The sequence below is a fragment of the Schistocerca nitens genome, chromosome 1 (assembly GCF_023898315.1).
Source record: "Schistocerca nitens isolate TAMUIC-IGC-003100 chromosome 1, iqSchNite1.1, whole genome shotgun sequence".
Lineage (NCBI taxonomy): Eukaryota > Metazoa > Arthropoda > Insecta > Orthoptera > Acrididae > Schistocerca > Schistocerca nitens.
In genome coordinates, this window is record NC_064614.1 from 761,292,717 (window position 1) to 761,317,026 (window position 24,310).

The following is a 24,310-nucleotide window of genomic DNA, read 5'->3' on the forward strand; positions in this document are numbered from 1 at the left end:
ATACATGGGCTGCATAAAGACATTCAGAAGCATAACACCTACGATTTATTGATATCGAGTGATTGTGTATAATATCGAATGACTGCCCATAATATCCCACGGAGTAAAAATCGAACTATAAAGCCTTCGCTAACGGCACCTGTAGAGACTCAATAAGATTTCAAGTCTTCTCTCTCTTCTGGTATACCGTCTGTGTGTTGACATCGATCATATGTGGTGATACCATTAAATATACTGTACGTGTATTGGTCCACTGGAGATGGCGGTCAATGACTGAAGTCTCTTCCGCGGACCCATGTGAAATTTTGTGGCCCGTACTGGAGCAATAACAAATACCACAGACAATCAGTCACAAATACAGGGTTCTAGTAGTGGTGTTTCTTAAGCAGTTTGAAACATTGTTTTTTTGCTGTAAGACATCAAAGAAGTTTATGATTACAGCAATGTACACAGCCATACATATTGTCTTTCTAACATAAATTTGAGGTCTGTGTCAGGTGCTAGACCGACATTAACACGTTTCGCTCCATTGGCTCTCACAGTAAGCTGGAAATCGCATGGTCTAAATTTTGCTGCTCCCACAACACACAGGATGGTTGAAATAAAAGATAGAGGCGGCGGTGTATCTTATTGACTAAAATGTGGGTGCACGTGCCGGCTGGGGAAAACCCATGACGTCATCGGAGGCAGGAGGGAATTAATTGATCAATTACTTAATTTGCATAGTTAATTTGACATCAATATAATATCAGAAGTGCACCAGAAATCCTCTTCTTCCACTACTAACATGGTTAAGTCCAACAAGGGCCGAATAAGGCACATAAACGAAAGACGCGCTCTGCAAAGCACGGAGGGCTGATGGTCCACAAGAGATAGTATTTTCAGTAGGCAGCTCTTGAATTTACTTCCACAGCGTAACTACACACCAGTTTATTTGATAGCAAATCTACTTCAGTTTTGCGATTGATCTGATATTCAAGAAATACCCAAATCGCTAAATATTCACTTTTCGTGTCTTTGTAACTGGTCTTTACAGAGTGTCAATCCGCTGGACCTCCAAGTCCCCAGTACTCAGTATGCTTCAGACCTCAAAAACAGATCTCCTGCGAACTGCTCAGAAAGGCAGTGGCAAAGTTATACCCAGTGAAAATATACAAAGAGGATAATCCCTATGTTCCTCATAGGTTTCACAGCCTGTCTAGATGCCAACTGAAGTGAAGGAGGACGACGTTTTCTGTATCAAGACGTCGTTTTCAAGAGGAGCCGCTGAAATATTCAACGTATCCCAACGGTTGTCGCTATTTCCTATAAATTACAAAGTTACCTCATGACTATCGCATCACGTATCAATTGTTCCGATACCGCTCTGCAGTATGTAAGGATGCCTATGATTCTTCACACTCTCGTTTTTCTTTTATGGGGAAATCTGCATGTAATATTATGGACGCGTTGGAATACGAGGGCTATTTGGAAAGTAAAGTCCGATCAGTTGCGAAGTGGAAATCATAATGAAAATTAAAAAAAAAAGTGTTTTATTTGAAACAGTTACCTACACCTTCCAGTACTTCTCTACATAGTCGCCGCTCCAACTGAGACATTTGTCGAGCGGTGTACCAACTTTCCAACACCATAGTAGTAGAAGACAGCCACCTGTGCTTTCCATCAATTCTCTACGCCAATCTGCAGCTTTTAGTTTGTGCCAAAATCTTGTCTTCATAGACAGCGCTTCATGTGAGCAGAGATGAAAATCAGAGGGAGCCAAGTCCGGGCTGTATGGTGGGTGACCAAACGCTTCCCACCGAAAACACTGCAGGGGCGTCCTCATAGTCCCCTACATAAATGCATGACAGACACGTTGTGTGGGTTGAATGAAAGTAGGCGAAATCTCTCACAGGCGCTCTTAGTTGGCGGGAGGCACAATTTTCTAACAAGGGAAAATCCCCATCGTATCCCCCTCACATTTTGTGGTAAGAGGGCGCAGTGGACAGCCAGTCAAAAACTGAACACAGATCAAGTAAGAAAACAGGAATGAGGTGTTCTGAACTGTGGAAAAAAAGAAAAAGAAAAAGAAAGAAAAAAGAAAAAAGGAAAAAAGAAAAAAAGAGAAGAAAAAACCTGAAACAGCGAACGGTCCAAGGAAAGGAAGGGAAATATAGAGGAGCCTGAGAGAGCAGTGGCGTCGTGTTTAAGCGGTTAAGGTGTTTGACTGCCAAGCGGGCGAGCCATGTTCAATTCTCCATCGTATCAAAAACTTTTGTTTTTCGCTGTTAGATGTACTCACATGTGTCTGGGTCGTGGTGTAACGCCCGTTTGCAACAGCGAAGTGTAAGGAAGGTACCTATAACAATTGATTCTGCATAACTACTCTATTAGCAGCCGAAAGGATGTGGCTGTCGAATGAGAACCGCAGACACAAGGCGACAAGTCAACCGAATCTTCCACCAGAAAACACGTCTTGTGTGTCATACACGGCATTAGTGAAAGTATGTGTGTCACATGACAGGAATCTCTTACCGACGCATCTAATTCGTACGTCTGGTGAGTGAGTGAGATGTGCCTCCTTGCCCGATTTAAGTCTTCGTATGAATGTGAATGACATCACTCGGAAGGACAAGGTGAAAACATAGTACTTTGTCACATAGGATGCAACAAATGAACGCAACAGTTTCACAATTACACCGTTTCTCTGTGCTCTGTCGAAACATATGTTTTTAACCTTTCTTTAAGTTACGTTCCATTTTGGAAGTTTTGACTCTTTAATTCCCCTCTTGTAACACAGTTCATACAAATTTATTTATTGTTTTCATTTCTGGGTGACATCTATACGGTATCTCGACTGCTCTTACTATTCATCACGTTTACTTGCTACGGTAACGTATTCTTACAATATGACTCATTCTATAAGCAATCTTTATGACAACTGGCAAGACTACATGCAGAGAACAAACATTTCAATGACCGAACAGATAGTTCATAATGTTGTGAAAAAAATTTAAATAAAAATGAAAGGCACGAAGCCGGCTCTTCCGCTTCATAGTCCAACTTCGTGACCGCTTGACCACGACGCCACGGCTGTTCGTCTGCGCCCAATATTGTACTTGTTAAACTTGGACTGCTCACTTTTTTCCCACTGTTCAGTGCACCTTCCTGTTTTCATGCTTGATTTATGCTCAGTTTTAGGCGCGCTATCCACTGGACCATCTTACCACTAAATCTGAGGGGAGTGCGATAAGGAGTTTCCCTTGTAAACCTCTACCTGCTCTCTGTGCACTATCAGAATGAAACGAGAGACATGGCCCGGTCAAAGGCCGTATTACGAGGGTAATACCAAAAGTAAAGTCGTCCACACATCGCTCGGCAAACCGTTGCTCTCCTGCAACAGTTTCAGTGGAACATAATCACCCACCTCCCCTATAGTCCTGACTTGGCGCCCAGTGTCTATCACCTGTTCCCTAGGTTAAAAGAACATTTGACCGAAAAGCGATTCAGCTCCGACGACGAGGTGAAAGAAGAGGTTCATAACTTTCTGAACAGCATGGCGGCGAGCTGGTATGACATCGGCATACAAAAACTGCCACAGCATCTACAAAAGTGCATCGACAGAAACGGTGATTATGTCGAAAAATAGATAAATGTTCAAGCCGTAAACTGATGTAAACCACTGTAGAAATAAACAGGCCTATGTACTTATAAAAAAATAGGAGACCTTATTTTTGGGATTACCCTCGTACAGACACTGACCAACACATCTATACAAAACTTCGAGTTATCACTATAGTTTCCATTTCGCGATCGATCAGACCTTAGTTTCCGAATAGCCCCCGTTACGTTAAGAAATTAAATACTGCATAATGTTAACTTTTACGAAGGGATCAGTATTCAGTAGGAACATAAATCTGGATTTAATTGGTTCCTTTTTCTTTGTTATTTGACCTTGCGTCTCATCACTTGGCGAGACTGACGTGTTTTAACGTCATAGCCTTGCATAGTGTTGCAGATCCCTATCATTTATATTCGCTAAAAAGTACATCTAGCTTTCGTTGCAGCGTACGCATAATATTAGTAAACCTCCCTGTTATTCGCGTATTACCGCCTCTTAAAATTTATAGCGTAGACGTAGTATGCAGGATCTATTCAGGACTCATCTCACTGGGAGAGACTAAATTACTTCTCTCCTGGAGGTAATAAAATCACGCGCTGAAAAGGTCTTTTCTCTTTGAAGAGCCGGCACGGTCACAAGGAGGGTGCGCCACCAACGCAGAGGGGCGGCCGGGCCGTATGGAGGCGGTATCCGTTAATTTTACGGACGGGGTAACACGCCGCGAGGGGGCGGCCCACCCTCCTGTGTGACGCATTGGCGGATGTCCTCTGGAGGGGCTGTTTATCGTTACCACACGTCGCCTTCCTGTAGCGCAGCGGAAAACTGGCGCTTTTTTTTCACTCCTGAATCATATCTCTCAAATGTCATTAATCGGCGGTTAAGTTGTGCAGGAAAGTCCTGAAGCTCGTCACGGTGACTTACATAGATTGATTGATTCATCCATCGTGTTTTGTAGAGCCCCTCAAGAAAGAGAACTTTCAGAACAAGTGAAAATATACATGAACTTAAGACGAAGACGTCAAAGTAATTTAATCTGCATACCATATTAACAAACTATCTTATATGATTAATGCTATTCTCATTTATGCCTTATAAATTTATTTGATTAAATTAGTAAGAAAATGGCTACTTTGGAAGTAGCTGCTGTCTCCTCAGTCTTACTGTATAGTTGCTGTTAGTACTCTAATTTTTACTTCATAACAATGGAATTTTTCAAAGCAAATAATTTTGACATCTATAAATAATGAGTCCTTTTTATAGTACACTGGCGAACCGGACAATGATTCACAATTTCTGAACATGTATATGAATTTGATGTACGTCCTAATCTCCTCAGCCCCATTTTGTCTACCACGTCCTTCCCCCTCTTCTTATCTATTTCCTGCCCCCCCCCCCCACTCTCTCTCTCTCTCTCTCTCTCTCTCTCTCTCTCTCTCTCTCTCTCTCTCTCTCACACACACACACACACACACACACACACACACACACACACACACCTTAGGTCTTGTTTATTGTTATTGCACTTGGAACCTCGACTAGAAACTGAAGTTGTCTAAATGAATGTCTAAATTGATTTCGGTCATCAGTATATGGTGTGTGTGTGTGTGTGAGAGAGAGAGAGAGAGAGAGAGAGAGAGAGAGAGAGAGAGAGAGAGAGAGACCTCTCCAGCTGCTAGATCGGTAAGAATGGTAGCATCAATGACAGTATTTCGCATGGTTTTACTCTGCGAACGGGTACGATTACATAGTTCGCCATAAATACAGCTTTCCAGTTTTCTCTTACAACCGACTCTTAGGAAGGAAACAGAACAGCACATTATTGTGTATACAATTGTTGTTTAAAATTATATTTAACGGGAAAGAATATGTATGGCAGAAGCTCTTTCTCTGATGATTAAAATGCCCTTGCTATCGTTGTTAACACTGACTGCGAGAAAGAAAACGAAAACCCATATTTTCGCAGCACAACATGCCATATCCTTTCTCGCAGTCGGTTTTAGCACAAAACTTATACATTATTGTATTAAAGAATTACCACACAGTTTTACAGTTAGCACTTGTACTAGCCATGTAACTAACACAATTTTTCAACCCCTGAATCAGTAGATAGTCAGGTAATTCATAGAATCAATGAAAAAGACGCGGTATCTTTAACAAGAAATCGAAAGACTTAACGAAAATTATTTTTCTGTCTTGTGTTGTGATTGTGTATTATATTGCAGGTGAAACTGGTTTTTTACTATCGGCAACAAAAACCATTAAGGAGTGAATGTGTTGGAGAGTGATTGTAAGGATTCAAATAGTATTAAAAGGGCTTCTGTAAGCTGTACAGTTATCTGCTTCATGCAATATTCTCACTGCTACATTCTGCTGAACAAACTTCATTTACTTTAGGTGTACCGCGGCAGAACATACCTCCGTTTGACAATTGGGAGGATAGATTTGCGAAATAAGCGAACACAATTGCCTTTAGGTTGACACCATGAGAATGGCTTCTAAAGAGATGACACGCTGAACTGAGCTTGATTACTTAATACAAAGGATGTCTCGGGTTTATCCATGAGCTGGCTTCACTCTAAGTTGGTATCTAGCCGAAACCCAAGTAATTATACAGAATTTACTTCATTCACTGTATGAACATTAATGTCTACTTCTGGTGCTAAAGGGTTATTATTGCTTGTTTTAAAGAACATAATATAAATTTTTGTGAGATTATGAATTCAACTGTTGGATGGAACCGGTTGTAGGCCTGTCCAGCTACCATCTGAGCTATGTCTGATTGGGCTGAGTTTGACAGACTACTGTCTCGGCGGTACGACACAGTCTATAGCATTACACTTTCAACAAACCATAAAAATGTATTTCAGAACAATTATGTTCCCACCAACTCTGTACCCGTCGCTAGACTAGAGTTTCACAGAGGACTTTGAGCAGCATTCGCCGATTATGTGTATCCGGTAAAGCTCCAGTAAGAGACATTAACACGTTGTCGCCCTTCACGTGTCTTCAACTCCCTGTGCTACAGTATGCAAGTTGTGGTGAACGAACAGTACTGAAACTTAGTGATTAACACAATTCACTATCATTCGACGTAAATGTAGAAACACATGTATTATGAAAGCAGGCATCATGGATTAGACCTAATGTTGACTAGCACAAAATGAGTCTAAACGTTCTTTTCAATTTTTATCATTTTGCATTTAGTTTTGGAATTTTTAAAGCATTATTTAGTGGACAGAGTCCGAACGACTAAAACTACGAACTCTTCCCACTTGTAGGTTGCCGAGCGAATGAGTTCAGGAGCACAAAAAATTTGATTTTTCAGTATTTTATATAATTATTGACCGAATTCAAAAAAAATTAAAATTTTCTCATAACTACTCATTAGTTAGGCATAATCTTATGTTAAAGGTTTAACATTATGTCAAATATTAAAGTTCCAAACTGTACTTGTCTTCAAGCTGCGTAACGCACGGAGGGCAAATTAGCCAGACTATGTATATTTACGCATTATTTGAGAACGGTAACACTTAGCGACTACCAACAAACTTTAAAAATAATTTCCAAATTTTTATCAACTTTTTCTCCCTTACTGTGTTACAAAACGACGAAAAGAAAACCGTTTATCGTTTAAATGTTCATTTCAAGATGTTTTATACGTGGGTTAGTCGTTACTACTAACCGCTTACTGACTATTTTATCCAGTTACTATTCAAAGTGATTATAGCTTCTGCATTGAAAAAAGGATAGTCATTTTAGACAGACAAGCGCATTTTTTACTTTAAATGTCTAGGACAACCTGCAAAGATGCCACAGTAACCGGTATAAAACTGAATGATGTTTGTTTTCAAATGGTTCAAATGGCTCTGAGCACTGTGGGACTTAACATCTGTGGTCATCAGTCCCCTAGAACTTAGAACTACTTAAACCTAACCAACCTAGGGACATCACACATATCCATGCCCGAGGCAGGATTCGAACCTGCGACCGTAGCGGTCACGCGGTTCCAGACGGAAGTGCCTAGAACCGCACGGCCACACCGGCCGGCGATGTTTGTTTTATCAGTAACTAGATTTAACTAATGACGAACGTGGATATTCTCCGAAAGTATATGCAGTATTATTTCTAACAGACGTATGAATTCTACGCACTGAAATTGCCGTCAGTGCTGATTACGTTACACAACGGTAAGGGTTTTTTTCCCCCCAAGATAGTTTCCAGTCAGCTCACTGAATTTGGTTGTGAGATGTTTTTACTGCCCTATAAAAAGATTGGTTTACAGTTATGCGTAACACACCACTTACAAAGGATGTAAAAATTAAACGAAAATGTCCTCCTCTTGACGTCATTTCTGGAGTTTAGAAAAAAATTTTCGCGTTCGGTCCCATGTTTTGAACAGTGTGAGTGGGCAACTGTTATGAAACCCTTTAGGCATAGTTTTCCGTCACCAAGGTCGGTGTGTGAGCAGATATATTCACCAGATGCAAGAGCGCGTTTTCCTTCGCTAATCCTGTATTTTAGATCTTATTTTCTCTCTTCCTCCACAATGACACGAGAAAGTCAGACTTTTAAATTTTTCCGTAAGCTATACTTAAATGTCCTTCCTCGAGTGTTTCTGGTTTGAAGTCAAGAAACGTCACACCAATGATGCACTCAAATTCTTGATCTAACGCTTTCCATTTAGTATCTTACGAACTCCGTTATATAAAACGCTAAATAGCTCCAAAGTGTCACGAATCTTAGTGCGATGGTCGCCTATCAATAGATCTTGAATCTTATCTACAACATGTTCATGTTCAGGAAAACGCCTCTGTCTAGTCTTCTCGAGAGACAACGCTCAGATTCATTTATCCAGCAATAAACGACCTATGGCTCTGGTCCAGTTCCCCAATAACTTCCATCAACTCAGTCGTTATCTAGGCTGCAGTTTATTTTAAATAAAAATAATATTTCACGTAAAAATCGCGTCAGGATTGTATTCGTTTTCCAATTGTATTAAGTATCTAACACTTTTCACTTAATGCAAGTACCAAATATTTGTGCGTTATATGTATTTGAAATTTTAAATTAGAGCCTAAGATTAATGATGCGTAGCACTATCTTGTAGACATTTAGCAGACTAATAATCCACCGTCATACAATTGCACGTGATAAGTCACACACACACACACACACACACACACACACACACACACACACACACACACACACACACACACACACAGAGAGAGAGAGAGAGAGAGAGAGAGAGAGAGAGATATTACAGTCTAAGTAAGAATGATCTGCAACAATATTAGCTCTTAGAAGTTTAGTGCAACGAGTGCGCTCGAATACAGCCAAATCAGAGGTTAAGTTGTAATTTCTTTGCAACCTTCACATGTACTTTCCCGTGTACTGGGTGTATTTAGTTAGACCACTGCAGTGCAGTACACTACACAATGCTATACTACACTACAGTACACGTGAATTCAATTTCTGATGTTGTTATCTTACTGTGTAACGCTTCCAGTAACTTGTCGCAAAACATAAAACCGTTGTGACGCCAAAAAGACAGCTTCCCACTGGCGGTGCTTTCGGATGATCTCATTGTAATTACAGTCTATTAACAAAAACGTTTTAACAGATGTACACATACTTAACTACTGCTATCGCTGAAACTCTGGCGATTCGATGGCAAGTATAAATAAGACGTTATTTGTCCTCTATACATCACCAGGCGAAAACCGGATTTATTTCTACATCAGAGTCGATACCTGCCTCTTGTTCTCTCCTCTTCTCTAAAGAACTGTTGCCGAAGACTTTTGGTGACTGGATATAATACCACAAAAAACCACTACTGGCGAATTGTTGGACATTTAATTGGGTGAGGATGCTATACAGTCATTATATTTGGACGTTTCGAAATCCATGTTTATTTCTCAGTTCGTCACTGTCCGTTTTAACTTTGCTTTGACCATGTAATACCCTTAGCGTGAAGTTATTTATGAAATCCGAATGTCCAACAGGGAACAGAATTTTCCACACACGCAAGCTTCCAGAATACGGGGAAAATATTACGGAGTATAGCCAAATGTTTATGAATAACACAAACAATTGAGATTATCGTAATATTTACCTCTGCCACACACGCTTTTTCTGCGCTTCTATTGCAAAAGAGTCCTCGAAACGTAAATAAGGACAACGCGTCCATTAGGTTCAGGGAATTATCGACCGGTATTAATACCGATACGGGGGAGCACACACGAGGCAAATCCGCTTTGCGAAATACATCAAAGCCACGGCAACTAATACGGGGCGGCCCTCCCCAATTTACAGCCGATTAATTCTGTCGCGCATTAATGAGCAATGCGGCTCGTTGCGCCGTTGTTTGGAATGGCTGTAGCGCGTTCACACGGCCGCGCGGTTATTCGTTGGGCGGGAACAGCAATTACACTGCCGTCATCCGGGCTCTTGCAGTAATGCATGTAGTCTGCGGTCTCCACTATTAAGTCCGTGATTTGTGTCCCACTCTGTGAAGAGAGAGCACATGCCTGTCACGCTATTTGCAGTGCCTGTTAGCAGCTGCATCTGACAAAGGACTTGCTTCTGCCCTCACGTCAATGACATCTGTACTTCGCATCTTGTGTTTGCTGCGTCTTCACTCCACATGTGGATCCAGCTTACGATTCTGGGACGAGGCTACCGTTTATTATTGTCTCTTCCCTCTAGGTAATCCTGTTATTACTGAAATAACCGGGTTTCGGTTATACATTTTTTCCACTGCAGTGCAATCGGACTACCAAAACCGCTCAAAATAGTCGGTTTCCTAAATAATCAATTTTCGGTTTTTATCCCTGTTATTTCCTGTAATAAACGTAGAAATTTAACAAAGGTTGGAAGCTTTAAATGCCAACATTTTTGGTTAGGCTTTACCGTGACCGTTATTGACATTAAATGAAACAAGTTTTCGGTTAACAGTGACTTTTTTTGTTTTTTTTTTTATCTCCACGACACGTTTCAAAGGTTTAAACCTCCATCATCAAGTGGATTTACATTTGTTAGTATGACATGTGTCTGTGTGTTGTATTATGATTTTTTGAAGGACGTTGTGGCACTGTCTAGTTGAAGAAACAATACACTGAACAGCGCCACAAGTTCTCCAAAAAATCGTAACACACAGACACGTCATACTAAAAAATGTAAATACACCTGATGGAGATTTAAACCTCTGAAACGCGTCGTGGAGATAAATAAACAGACTGGTAACGGTAAATTTGTTGTTTCACTTAAAGATTAAAAAATTTTGACCCTGTTTCAAGATACGTTGAATCAAAATATTAAATAAGTAAATAAAACATGACCGTTCGCTGTTTTTCTCGAAAAGTTGTAAGTAGTTGAATACCACAAAAAAATCATCAGTATTCTCCTATTAACGATAATTTTTTTGAAACACTGCTTAAAAATCATGTTATTGACTATGATACCACTATTTGGGCATTACGAATAATCTGTGCTAAAGGTTGAAAAGAGTTTTTCGTGTTAATTTGCCCGTTTTCGAGGACTACAAGCGGGTAGAGGCATATTATGTAGACACAGGCAATAGACCAGATTCATTCTGATTTTATTGTAAAATATAAATGAATTAACTTCTTAATTTCATACTGCTACCATACTTTCCTTCCTCTTCTATCATTTCATAGAAATGGCAGACAAATCGTTAATCTTTTAAAGCAAATGAAGCATTGTACTTCATTTACACATCACATCGTAAAAATATTTCCAGACTAGGGGTGGTGCCATTCTACGACATAACATGGACATTTTAATATCAGGATGCCACTGCAAGAGAAATAGTGAGGGAGAGAAGGATACGCTACCACGAAAACTTTCAAACCCTGAACTATATTAACTGCTTAAAAACTGAGTGAACTGATGATCTCAAAACGTTTTCTGTAATTAATATGCCCTAAATGTTAGTTTTTTTCTTACGATTAGTACCATTTCTTGTTCTTCCATCATGGGATAAACCTTATGATCCATGAAGACTTCATTTCTGCATACGGCGTTCTGCTGAAATATCACCTCTTCCTCCACTTCTCTTAGGCCATTCTTTCAAATGAACTTTCTCTGGACTTCCTCCGTGTGGTTCCTCCATTACATTACGTAATCTACGATACTTGCTTCTAAACACAAAATGATCAGCTGTTGCTGTGTGCCCACATTTATCGTTCACTCCGTGTTTGGGAAATCATACGTAATTTTTTAAAATATAATTTATGCAGCCTATATTTTGCGTCTTCCTTTTCTGCTATTACCCACTGCTCATTGTCTTATAGACAGGTCCTTAATTATTTTTTCATTAGTATATGTTTTCTAATTCTTCTGTCGGGTGTTCTCTTGTGGGTTCGTCATTCTTTTTTGCATAGAAGTGTTTAGAGATTATATGTTTGAACAAAGGAAAGTACTTCGTAAGGTTCTTGTTATATAACTGCGTCTTCATTCGATGAGATCTGCATTAATGCGGTTGGACATTAAAATTTTCCATTTAGTCTTTCGTTCTCTATTACCACTGCCAGCACACAAAAATAAACGTGTGATAATCTACATCTTTTACGCGCCCAGATATTTGCTTTGACTGTCAACCATATCTCATCTTTTTCTATGCTTGCTTCTAAATGTTTGTTCTTGTTGTGCAGTACATTACTTTTGGTTGCAATTCTATGACTTTAGTTTTCTTTGTTACGAACGTTGAAGGTTCGCGGTTGAAAAAATATTGAAAATAATCTGCCTCGGTGAGGTTTGTAGTCGGGAATTTCGTTTGTATTGTATTAGGAGGAAATTTCGCGACTGTTGAGCACTTTAATCTAGAACTATAAATTTGTTTCAACAGTGAGTGCTTGAGCAAGGCGCCGAGGTGAGCAAGTCGAAAGATGAAAATGGTTTCTGGAATGAGTGTGTTACCCTACAACAAAGCTTGCGCTTTTGTGGAACTTGCTGACAAATTGAAACCATATGCTAGTCCGGCGCTTTAGACTGGAGACATTCATTCGGCTTTGATGGACGCACAATGTTAATCAGTTTCTAATAAACTTCATGAAAAGGTACAATCCGCAGCCTAATAAAAGCTTCATTCCCGTTATAATCCAGAGGCTTTTGCTAACCAAATTATGAAAGACATACTTCATTTCTAGCAAGGTACGCAAGAGAAATTCTGTAGAGTTTGGAAACCAGGAGAAAGACTGGAGGGATCGAAGCTGTGAAGGTGGGCTGCGAGTCGCATCAGAGTAGCTCAGCTGGCGAGACTATTGCCGCCAAAGGTGCCAAGTTCTAGCCCGGCACACAGTTTTAATTTTTCAGGAATTTTGAAAATTGTTGACTTGTAATTAAGCAATAGCAAGCGCAAAAGCAGAATCAGTGGTCCCATAATATCTGCAGAGAACACTGGAGCTTACGAGCACATATTTTAGTGCAAACAAATTTATCGTTCTTCGGTTGTTCCTCTTCTTTACTGATAATGATTTCACCAAGGGTACCATTCGGCAGGTATAACTGATCCACTGAAATTTTACAACAAGTAAGGTTTCGATTCACTGCTTCCCTATAAGAAACAGCCTGTCAAATAAGGACTAACAGTGCAGCAGCCTACGGACAAAATACATGTTGAAGCGGAAGCTGCTACCAAACCACGAAATTCGGGGTACAAAATGTTTCGATGGTAATACGGAAATGTCATTAGGAAACGGGTTATTTCCACATCATGTTGTGAATCAGTTTCAAGCCACATGTCTTTGAGACTATCACTGGCGGCGGATAAAGCTCTTACTTTGAGAGGAGGCCTTAGGCCGGAGTGTGAGGGCCTGGAAAAGTTGGCAGCTGCTAACGTTCAGCAGAACGTTATGTCAACAGCAACTCTGCGCAGCTGTCATAACATGAAATTTAATGGCCTGTAACACTTACCGGTGTCGAAAACTCGCTCTGGCCCCATTGATGTATGGCTCGAGGGTGCTGAAACAGGAGGAGAATTCGAATCAGTCAGTCAGTCAGTCGCAACCCACTCAGCTAGACAGCAAACAACAAAAGGTGCGGAGTCATTAGCGCTACGTCTTACGTGCGCTTACGCAGCTGCTTTATTAGATACGTGTCACGGGGCTCAGAGCCAGCGAGGCAGTTTGTATTAAGGTTCAGTCAGAAGTGTCACGCTTGAAAGCGGTGTGACGAAATGTAATAAATAGTAACTTCTTGTTGACAGTACTGAACATTCACTCCAGAAATAATTACTATAGTAATTATGGACTTTCTGATTGGTATACCGTGAATTAAGGCGTCTTGGTTAAAGAATCACTAAATTAACGAAGTACCCAGCGTTGCACGGACATGTACATATTTATTCTAATCTTATATGAGCCGCTTACTTCTCTCTCTCTCTCTCTCTCTCTCTCTCTCCCCCCTGTGTCCACCTCTATCTCCCCTGCCCCCACTGTCCATCTCCTTCCCCCACATTCTGTCCATTTCTCACTTAGCCTCCCTCTGCTCATCTCCTCTTCTCCTCTACCTTTGTCCAGCTCCACCTTCTCCCCCTGTCAATCTCCTATTTTCCCTTCTCACCTCATGTTATCACTCCTACCGTAATAGGCAGTTGCTGGTTCTTACCCCGAAAGTATTTCTTTCCAGGTAGTAAGCAGTATGTCTACGAAGCTTCGCTGAAATAGATCCAAGGATTTAGGAGGGACCTTTTACCCGTCTCTCTGCCCGCGAACGCACATGCACATACGTTTCACATACATTGATGAGCCAAAACATTATGACCACCTGCTTAGTAGCTTGTTTGTGCGTCTTTGGAACGAAATATATCACTGATTCTGCGTATCACGGATCCGACAGTTTGTTGATGGATTTGTGGAGGTATGTGACATTATTAGATGTCTACGCACAGGTCATGTAATTCGTGCAAATAACGGGCCGCTGATTTGCGTCATCAGTGATGACGCCCGATAACGACCCAGATGGGTCTCATAGGATTTATATTAGGCGAATTTGGTCGCCGAGACATTCACGTGAGTTCACTATAATGCTCCTCAAACCACTGTATCCGAGACACGGACAGTTATACTGCTGAAAGATGAGATCGCCGTGGGGGAAGACGTCAAAGATGAAGGGATGCACGTGGTTCGCAGCTGTCGGCGTATCTTCGATTACTGCCCACTTCTATCTTAATTTACGATGTCGTTGGGTCAACATGTGAACAAGTAGGGGTGGCCTGCTGCGGAGATCCATGTTCAACAATGTACAAAAAACGGTGTGCTCCGAAACACTTGTGCGTGCACCAGCATTGTGCTCTTTCGGCAGATATGCCACAGATCGCCAGCTATTCTACTTTACAAAGCAGACGAGTCTTCGAACTCCACGTTTTGTGAACAGTCGTGGACGTCCTACCATTAAGCGCCTAGCGGTAGTTTCACTGTCCTATCTCTTTTTTATAGCTGCTCACTTCAGTAGCACGTGAACATTCGAACAGCTTCGCCGTTCTCGAGATAGTCGTGCGGAGGTTCTGTGTAATAATAATCTGCCCTTTTTATCTCAATGGATTTCCCATTTGCAGACCATATCTTCGCTATGGTGATCCCCCTGTCCAACCTTGCTCTGAGTCGTCATTCCTCCTCATAATAAATCTACTTCCCCCGTAGTTCCAAAAGTGCGTCCACGCATTACAGAGTACACTCAACGAACCCCACCTGCTGCACACCGCAGCTATTCACTACTGACTGTCAAAGATTCTACGACTCCACAGTGCTGCCATCGCAATCACAGATACTGTTGCCTAACAACTGTTTCTCTGACCACACTTCTTCAAATATATCATTTTCCCTAACAAATATTAACACATACAATAACATCATCAAAAAATAAACATATTACACCTCAACAGCCGAATTTCTGTCCTCTTGAGAGCTATTTTTTTTTGTTTGTTTTGGGGCGCAAAACTGCTGTGGTCATTAGCGCCCGTTCTGTAACTTAGGAAACGGTAAAAAACGAAAATGGAAACCAGCAGCAATGGGAACGAAACTCAAAAAATTGGAGAAACTAAAAGCAGAAGGAAAGCTTAAAAATCCACTACAGCAAGGGGTTGGTTGTCCCCAAAAAGAGCTTCAAATGACTGACGTCATCTCACTGGCACTAATAAACTCGAGAACGCGATCGGCTGAGCGCGTGTCATCTGCTAAAATGGACGATATATCAGGCGACAGCTGTAGACGGGTGAGAAACGGAGTAAAATAGGGGCACTCAATTAAAAGGTGTTTTACCGTCTACAGCTGAGAGCAGTGGGGACAGAGTGGGGGAGGATCGCTGCTTAAAAGATGTCGATGGCTAAAAGGACAGTGCCCTATCCGGAGTATAGTTAAAACTACCTCCTCCCGACGACGCGTTCGGGAGGAAGAGGTCCAAGCACAGGGAAGAGCTTTCACGTCCCGCAATTTATTATGGGGAAGTGTCGACCAATGTGCGTGCCATAAAAGAACAACACGACGACATAAAACACTCCGTAGTTCGGCGAAGGGAATCGATCGAATAGCTGGCCGAAGAAGAGAGACTGCAGCCTTGGCCGCTATATCGGCAGCCTCATTTCCACAGATACCAACGTGTCCTGGGAGCCAGAGGAACGCCACCGAGACGCCCCCCAAGTGGAGCAAGCGCAGGCAGTCCTGAATCCGGTGGACCAGAGGGTGGACAGGGTAGAGAGCTTGGAGACTGAGGAGAGAGCTGAGAGAATCTGAACAGATAACATACTGTATCCGCTGATGGCGGCGGATGTATTGGACAGCCTGGAGAACAGCGTAAAGCTCCGCAGTATAAACCGAACACTGGTCGTGAAGCCGAAATCGATTTGGGGTGTCGCCAACAATATAGGCACTCCCTACACCTAACGATGTTTTCGAACCATCAGTGTAAATAAATGTGGCTTCCTTCATTTGTGCACATAGAGCAGCAAATGCCCGACGATAAACAAGTGAAGGGGTACCATCCTTGGGAAATTGACAAAGGTCACGGAGCAGTCAGGTCCGAGGACGGAGCCAAGGCGGTGCTGAACCCCAAGTTGTCAAGAAGATTTTAGGAAAGCGGAAGGAAAGAGAATGGAGCAGTTGACGGAAGCGGACTCCTGGTGGTAGTAGGGAGGAAGGGTGGCCTGCATACCCTACATCCAAGGAGGCGTCGAAAAAAATGTCATGGGCCGGATTAGCAGGCATCGAAGACAGATGGCTAGCATAACGACTCAGAAGGACTGCTCCCCGAGTGGACAGCGGAGGTTCAGCAGTCTCAGTATAAAGGCTTTCCACAGGGCTGGTGTAAAAAGCTCCAGACACTAAACGTAATCCACGGTGGTGGATAGAGTCGAGACGCCGAAGAATAGACGGCCGAGCATAGTAGTAAAGAATAGAGCAGTTGACGGAAGCGGACTCCTGGTGGTAGTAGGGAGGAAGGGTGGCCTGCATACCCTACATCCAAGGAGGCGTCGAAAAAAATGTCATGGGCCGGATTAGCAGGCATAGTCCATAGTCCAATTTCGAGCGCACTAAGGCGCGATAGAGGCGGAGAAGGACCACTCGGTCCGCTCCCCAGGAGGTACCATTCAGGACACGGAGGGTGTTGAGGGATCGCAGACAGCGAGCTGAAAGATAGGAAACGTGGGAGGACCAGCACAGTTTTCTGTCAAACATAAGACCCAAGAATTTAGCGACGTCCGAAAACGGAAGGTTGACTTGTCCTAGATGTAAGGAGGGTGGAAGAAACTCCGTACGACGCCAAAAATTAACACAAACGGTCTTACTGGGAGAAAAGCGGAAGCCTGTTTCGATGCTCCAAGAGTGGAGGCGATCGAGACATCCTTGAAGACGTTCAAGAAGGCTGGTCCGTTGAGAGCTGTAGTAGATCGCAAAATCGTCCACAAAGAGGGAGCCTGAGACATCTGGAAGGAGACAGTCCATAATTGGATTTATGGCAATGGCAAACAGTACAACACTTAGCACGGTGCCCTGGGGTACCCCGTTTTCTTGGGAAAAAGTACGGGAGAGAGTAGTGTTCACCCGCACTCTAAATGTGCGCTCTGCCATAAATTCGCGAAGAAATAGTGGCAGCCGACCTCGAAAGCCCCAAGAGAACAGTGTGCGGAGGATGCCTGTCCTCCAACAGGTATCGTATGCTCTCTCTAGATCAAAAAATATTGCTACTGTTTGGCGTTTCCGGAGAAAATTGTTTATGATATAAGTGGAGAGAGCAACAAGATGGTCAACTGCAGAACCATGCTTTCGGAAACCGCATTGGGCAGGTGTTAAAAGGCTGCAGGACTCCAGCCACCAAGCTAAACGGCAATTCACCATACGCTCCAAAACCTTACATACACTACTCGAGAGAGAAATGGGGCGATAGCTAGAGGTGAGATGTTTGTCCTTTCCAGGTTTCGGAACAGGAATGACGATAGCTTCCCGCCATCATCTGGGAAAAGTACTGTCGGTCCAAATTCGATTATAAAGGTGAAGGAGGTAACGCAGACTATGGGGTGATAAATGCAGCAACATTTGGATGTGGATACCATCCGGTCCTGGGGCGGAGGAGCGAGAAGAAGAGAGTGCATGTTGGAGTTCCCGCATGGAGAAAACAGTATTATAGCTTTCGCTATTTTGAGAGAAGAAAGCAAGAGGTTGCACTTTCGCTGCACGTTTCTTCGGGAGAAACGCTGGCGGGTAATTTGAAGAGCTCGAAATCTCAGCAAAGTGTTGACCCAATGAGTTAGAAATTGCGACGGGGTCCACTAACCTATCATGCGCGACAGTGAGCCCAGAGACCGGGGAGAAACTAGGCGCGCCAGATAACCGTCGAATCCGACTCCAAACTTCCGAGGAGGGAGTGAAGGTATTAAATGAGCTAGTAAAGAATTTCCAGCTTGCCTTCGTGCTATCGCGGATGACGCAACGGCATCGCGCACGGGACTGCTTATAGCGGAAACAGTTGGCCAAAGTAGGATGGTGGCGGAAAACGCGAAGAGCACGGCGCCGATCACGTATTGCGTCACGGCATGCCTCGTTCCACCAAGGAACTGGGGGGCGCCGGGGCAATTCGGAGGTGCGTGGTATTGAACGTTCCGCAGCTGTAAGAATAACGTCTGTAATATGTGTGACCTCATCGTCGACGCTAGGAAAGTGACTGTCATCGAATGTCGCTAGAGACGAAAATAGTGTCCAATCGGCTTCGCCAAACTTCCAGCGTCGCGGGCGCATATATGGTAGTTGTGGCTGCAATCTAAGGACACATGGAAAGTGGTCACTCGAGTGTGTATCAGCAAGGGTGAACCATTCGAAGCGCCGAGCTAGCGGAACAGTACCGTCCGAAAGGTCCAAATGAGATAAATTTGTCGTGGAGGCAGACAAAAATGTAGGGTCCCTAGTGTTGAGGCAAACAAGATCCACTTGGTGGAAGACGTCTATCAATAGTGAGACACGCGGACAAGGATGTGGAGATCCCCAAAGCGGGTGGTGGGCATTGAAGTCCCCAACCAGCAAATAGGGGGGTGGAAGCTGACCAAGAAGATGAAGGAGATCAGCTCGTGCCATTGATGTGGACGATGGAATGTATACAGTACAAAGAGAGAAGGTGTATCCAGAAAGGGAAAGACGGACAGCGACTGCTTGGAAGGAAGTGTTTAAGGGGATTGGGTGATAATGGAGAGTATTATGGAGAAGAATCATGAGTCCTCCATGTGCTGGAGTGCCTTCAACAGAGGGGAGATCAAATCGGACTGACTGAAAATGGGGGAAGACAAAGCGGTCGTGGGGACGCAGCTTTGTTTCCTGAAGACAGAAGATGACCGTCGAGTAGGATCGTAGGAGGATCGTCAATTCATCCCGATTGGCCCGAATGCCGCGGATATTCCAATGGGTAATGGACATAGGGTGGACAGAAAATGGAAGAATGTGACCAAGGTTGCCGTCAACTCAACGACTGCTCAGAGCTTGCGACCGACAGCGTGGAACGGCACTCAGCCGAAGGCAAAAGATCCTGATCCATAGGTTGTTCAGGAGCAGCTCCTGCCACCTGCGATCGGCAGGTTGATCGGCCGCCAGCAGTGCGCCTCGGCGACACAGAAGACGGGCGAGGGCGGTTACCGCCAGGTGGTGCTGTAGATGAGACACGCCGTGGCGGAGAAGGAGAGGAACTGGGTTTCTTATTAGCTTTCTTGGAAACATGATATTTAGATGAAGGAGGAACCGATGGTTGTGAAGTTCGGGTACATAAAAAATCTTCACGAGTATGCTCTTTTTTGGAAGTCCGGGTGTCTGACTTTTGGGATCGAGATTTAGGAGAACCTGATGAAGGGTGAGCCATAGATTGAGCAGGCGAAAGTGGGGAGGTTGAACAGGCGATCTTTGCGCTGGCCGATCTGACGACCGTGGCACTAAAGGTGAGGTCGCAAGTCTGCGTGGCCGCCTCCTTTGTTGGCCGAGGAGAGGCAAGGACAGTGCTGTATTTTCCTGTCTGAGGCACAGTGGGCTTTCGACTTGCGAATAATTTTCGAGCAGCAAAGGTCGACACCTTTTCCTTCACTCTGATTTCCTGAATGAGCTTTCCGTCTTTAAAAATGGGGCAATATCGAGAGGAAGCAGCGTGGTCACCCATACAGTTGATGAAACGAGGAGATGGAGGTGGACAAGCACCCTCATGGGCATCCTTGCCACACGTAACACATTTGGCCGGGTTGGAACAGGACCCGCTGGTGTGATTGAACCGCTGGAACCGATAGCAACGCGTAGGGTTTGGGACGTAGGGGCGAACGGAAATTAGTTCATAGCCCACTTTTATTTTCGATGGGAGTTGAACTCTGTCAAATGTCAAGAAGACAGTACGGGTTGGAACAATGTTCGTGTCAACCCTTTTCATAACTCTATGAACAGCCGTTACGCCCTGGTTAGACAGGTAGTGCTGAATTTCCTCGTGGGGAGGGAGCGTGTATTAACGACTCCACGTGAGGAATTTAAGGTACGGTGTGGTTCCACCCGGACAGGGAAGGTGTGGAGCAGAGAAGTACGCAGCAATTTTTGTGCCTGGAGGGCACTGTGTGTTTCTAACAACAGGGTGCCATTCTGTAATCTGGAACAAGACTTTACAGGACCTGCAATTGCGTCGACACCTTTCTGAATAATGAAAGGGTTGACCCCCTTGTTGGGGGCCCTCTCTGAGGGCACTCCCGCCTTAGGTGATTGTTCACACCTCCCGACAAACGGACGGAGGAACCAATCGGCACTTTCGGAAGGTATCAGCTCGGGTAATCACCCCTCCCTGGGCCTGGCCGTTACCAGGGGGTACGTACGTGTCCTACCTGTCTACCCGGGGCGGGGAATTACGCGTTACACCGTCCCTGGCTACGCACGAAAATGCGTGGGTCTGCCTTCAGACACGCACAGGGAGGAAGAAAGAGAAAGGGAAAAACAAAGAAAGGGAAAGGAAAGAAGAGAGGTCTCAAACGCCGCAGCGGAGAAAAGGGTAAAGAGAAGAGGTAAGGAAAAGAGGACAAAGGAAGGAGGAAGACATACAAGCAGACAAGGCGAAGAATGCGTTACATTTACGAGCGTCCGTCTCCGGACGTAGGCACAAACCATACTCCCAGAAGGGGAGAAAGGGAAGGAAAGAGCTAGAGGTGAGGGGAGGGGGGGGGCCAAGATGGGGGATAGGGAAGGTTGCGGAAAAGGCAGGTATGCAGCCCGGAAAGGAAGGAGGGCCACATTAGCTCGGGGTCCCGTGCTCGCTACGCATGTATCCACAAAAGAGTTGTGGACCCCCTGGGGGGTCTTGAGAGCTAGTCACATAGGGCTGTTGAGATCGTGCATGGCGTAGAGTATGACCCTCCTGAACCCACCGATTATATATATTCGCACGACATTCGCGCCAGGTGCCCTCCGGAAGCGAGCAGCAATACCGCTGAGCGACAATACCGAAGTCTCACTAACCCATGATAGTGCCAATCGAATTCCTACATGTGCTCGTAGACGGTTCTTCTCTTTGCGCAAAGCATAACACGGTCTTGTGAAAGACAGTCAGCTTTCAAACGCGATTTTTGAATGAGAAATCAGCTGTGTAATTTTTCTTGGATACAGATTGTCGATGGAATTCCGCATATCTGCATTGTGCGGTTGCGCTGAAATGCAACCTATTTGCACATTGGCGGATGTAGTGCATTTCAGAGTTTCAGTTTTTACTGCCGAAAGTGTACTATCATAGATCTAAGCAGAGTTGGAGATTAACATCTGCCCCCCCCCCCCTCCCCTCTTCTGGGGCCGCCTGCATTTACACCCGCGCAGCCCCTGCCAGTCAGCCCGCACGCTATTCGTTCGTTTCCATAGTCTAACTGTGTTCGTTTCTTTCGTCAGTCTTCTCGACTGAATGGAGTTATCGAGTAGTTGTACTTTCCTATGTAGCACGCGCGTCCGGGTCATTTTATTTTATACGTTTCTGTCTGGCACACACCGTTTACAATGAGTGACATTATGGAGCTAATGCTGATTGCTCGTATTGTAGAAGAGGCGAAGGCAGTTACGGGAGAGTTAGAGTGGAGATGAGTGTTCCTCGTCTTACAGGCAGACGAAGCCACAGGGAAAACTGCGGTCATAATGATGGTGCTATTACATATTGGAAAAGAACTGTTTTTATTCCAACACTGGACCATATTATGACTGACATGAGAACGTTTTCTGAAGAAAATACTTATTTAAAATCCAATGTACTCTTGCCCTCAACTACTGAAACATGACAGTAATGATCTGGCAAATAAATTTAAGCAGTGCTTAATTGAACTACCGATCTTTGAAGGAGAATCACTCTTTGTGATTAAATGCGAGAGATTCAATACAAGCAAACGAGCATGAACGCCCTTAATGGTAGTGATTCCGTTATGGAAGCGTTGTCTATTTTTCCTAGATCTGACTATCCTACTTTTAAAACGCTGTACAAAATATCTGCTTGTCTACTTTCGTCTATTGTTACAGTACAAAGAAGTTTTTTCAACACTGCGGCGTACGAAGACATTGCTGAGGTCGACAGTGAAGGACGATCGACTTATTGGCTTAGCTCTGTTGAACACTCAAACTGACAGTGATTTTCCTATTGGCGATGTAATTAACCAAATTGCCAGCAATAATAGGTGCACAGAATTCATCATTTAAGGGAGAGAACCACAATCTTAACTGTTTTATATCATAAGATGGCATTGTCTTGTATACGTGAATAATCAGTTTACATAAAACTTTCTTAAACTTTGCATGTGACTTGATTATTTTTTTTATTACAGTAAAGGTATCTATGTCCCGGGTGATCAAAAAGTCAGTATAAATTTGAAAACTTAATAAACCACGGAATAATGTAGATAGAGAGGTAAAAATGGACACACATGCTTGGAATGACGTGGGGTTTTATTAGAACAAAAAAAAAGTTCACAAAATGTCCGATAGATGGCGCTGGACAGCAAAAAGTCAGTAACTGCTACAGTGACGGGTGAGAGGTACGCCGATATGTTACAGAATCGCATCATCCCCAGCCTGTCTGATAAACACCTGCTGGAACGTACGATGTATATGCAGGATGGCGCTCCGCCCCATATTGCTAGACGCGTGAAATATCTCTTGCGCGCGTCGTTTGGTGGTGATCGTGTGCTCAGCCGCCACTTTCGTCATGCTTGGCCTCCTAGGTCCCCAGACCTCAGTCCGTGCGATTATTGGCTTTGGGGTTACCTGCAGTCGCAAGTGTATCGTGATCGACCGACATCTCTAGGGATGCTGAAAGACAATATCCGACGCCAATGCCTCACCATAACTCCGGGCATGCTTTACAGTGCTGTTCCCAACATTATTCCTCGACTACAGCTATTGTTGAGGAATGATGTTGGACATATTGAGCATTTCCTGTAAAAACATCATCTTTGCTTTGTCTTACTTTGTTATGCTAACAAGGGAACTTCCCCATCGCACCCCCGTCTGATTTAGTTATAGGTTGGCACATTCGATAGACCTTGAAAAACTAAACGAAGATCAATCGAGAAAACAGGAAGAAGTCGAGTGGAACTATGAAAAAATAAGCAAAATATACAAACTGAGTAGTCCATGTGCAAGATAAGCAACATCAAGGATAGCGCGAGCTCAGGAGCGCCGTGGTCTCGTGGTTAGCGTGAGCAGCTGCGGAATGAGAGGTCCATGGTTCAAGTCTTACCTCGGGTGAAAATTTTTACTTACTGTATTTTCGCAAAGTTATGATCTGTCCGTTCGTTCATTGACGTCTCTGTTCACTGTAATAAGTTTAGTGTCTGTTTTGCGACCGCTCCGCAAAACAGTGCGATTAGTAGACGAAAGGACGTGCCTCTCCAATGGCAACCGAAAACATTTGATCGCAAGGTCATAGGTGAACCGATTCCTCCACAGGAAAACACGTCTGATATATTCTATACGACACTGGTGACGGCATGTGCGTCACATGACAGGAATATGTTGTCGACCCACCTAACTTGTACACTTGGCGAATGGGTAAAAAGATTCTTTTACCTTGCCCGATTTAGGTTTGATGAAAAGTGATGAAAACATAAGCGTTTGTCACATGATGAAAACATAAGTGTTTGTCACATAAACTGAAAATTAAAAAGTTAAACTTTTCACCCTAGGGAAGTCTTGAACCAAGGACCTCTCGTTCCGCAGCTGC

General features: G+C 43.7%; 1 protein-coding gene across 1 annotated transcript in view; it reads right to left on the reverse strand.

The window, feature by feature from the left end:
* LOC126261115 (low-density lipoprotein receptor-related protein 8-like) overlaps positions 1–24,310 on the reverse strand; it is a 248,854-nt gene that overhangs the window by 126,022 nt on the left and 98,522 nt on the right. The window contains exon 3 of the mRNA XM_049958510.1: positions 13,538–13,585. Coding sequence (XP_049814467.1) covers positions 13,538–13,585 — 48 coding nt within the window. The remainder of the gene's footprint in view (positions 1–13,537; positions 13,586–24,310) is intronic.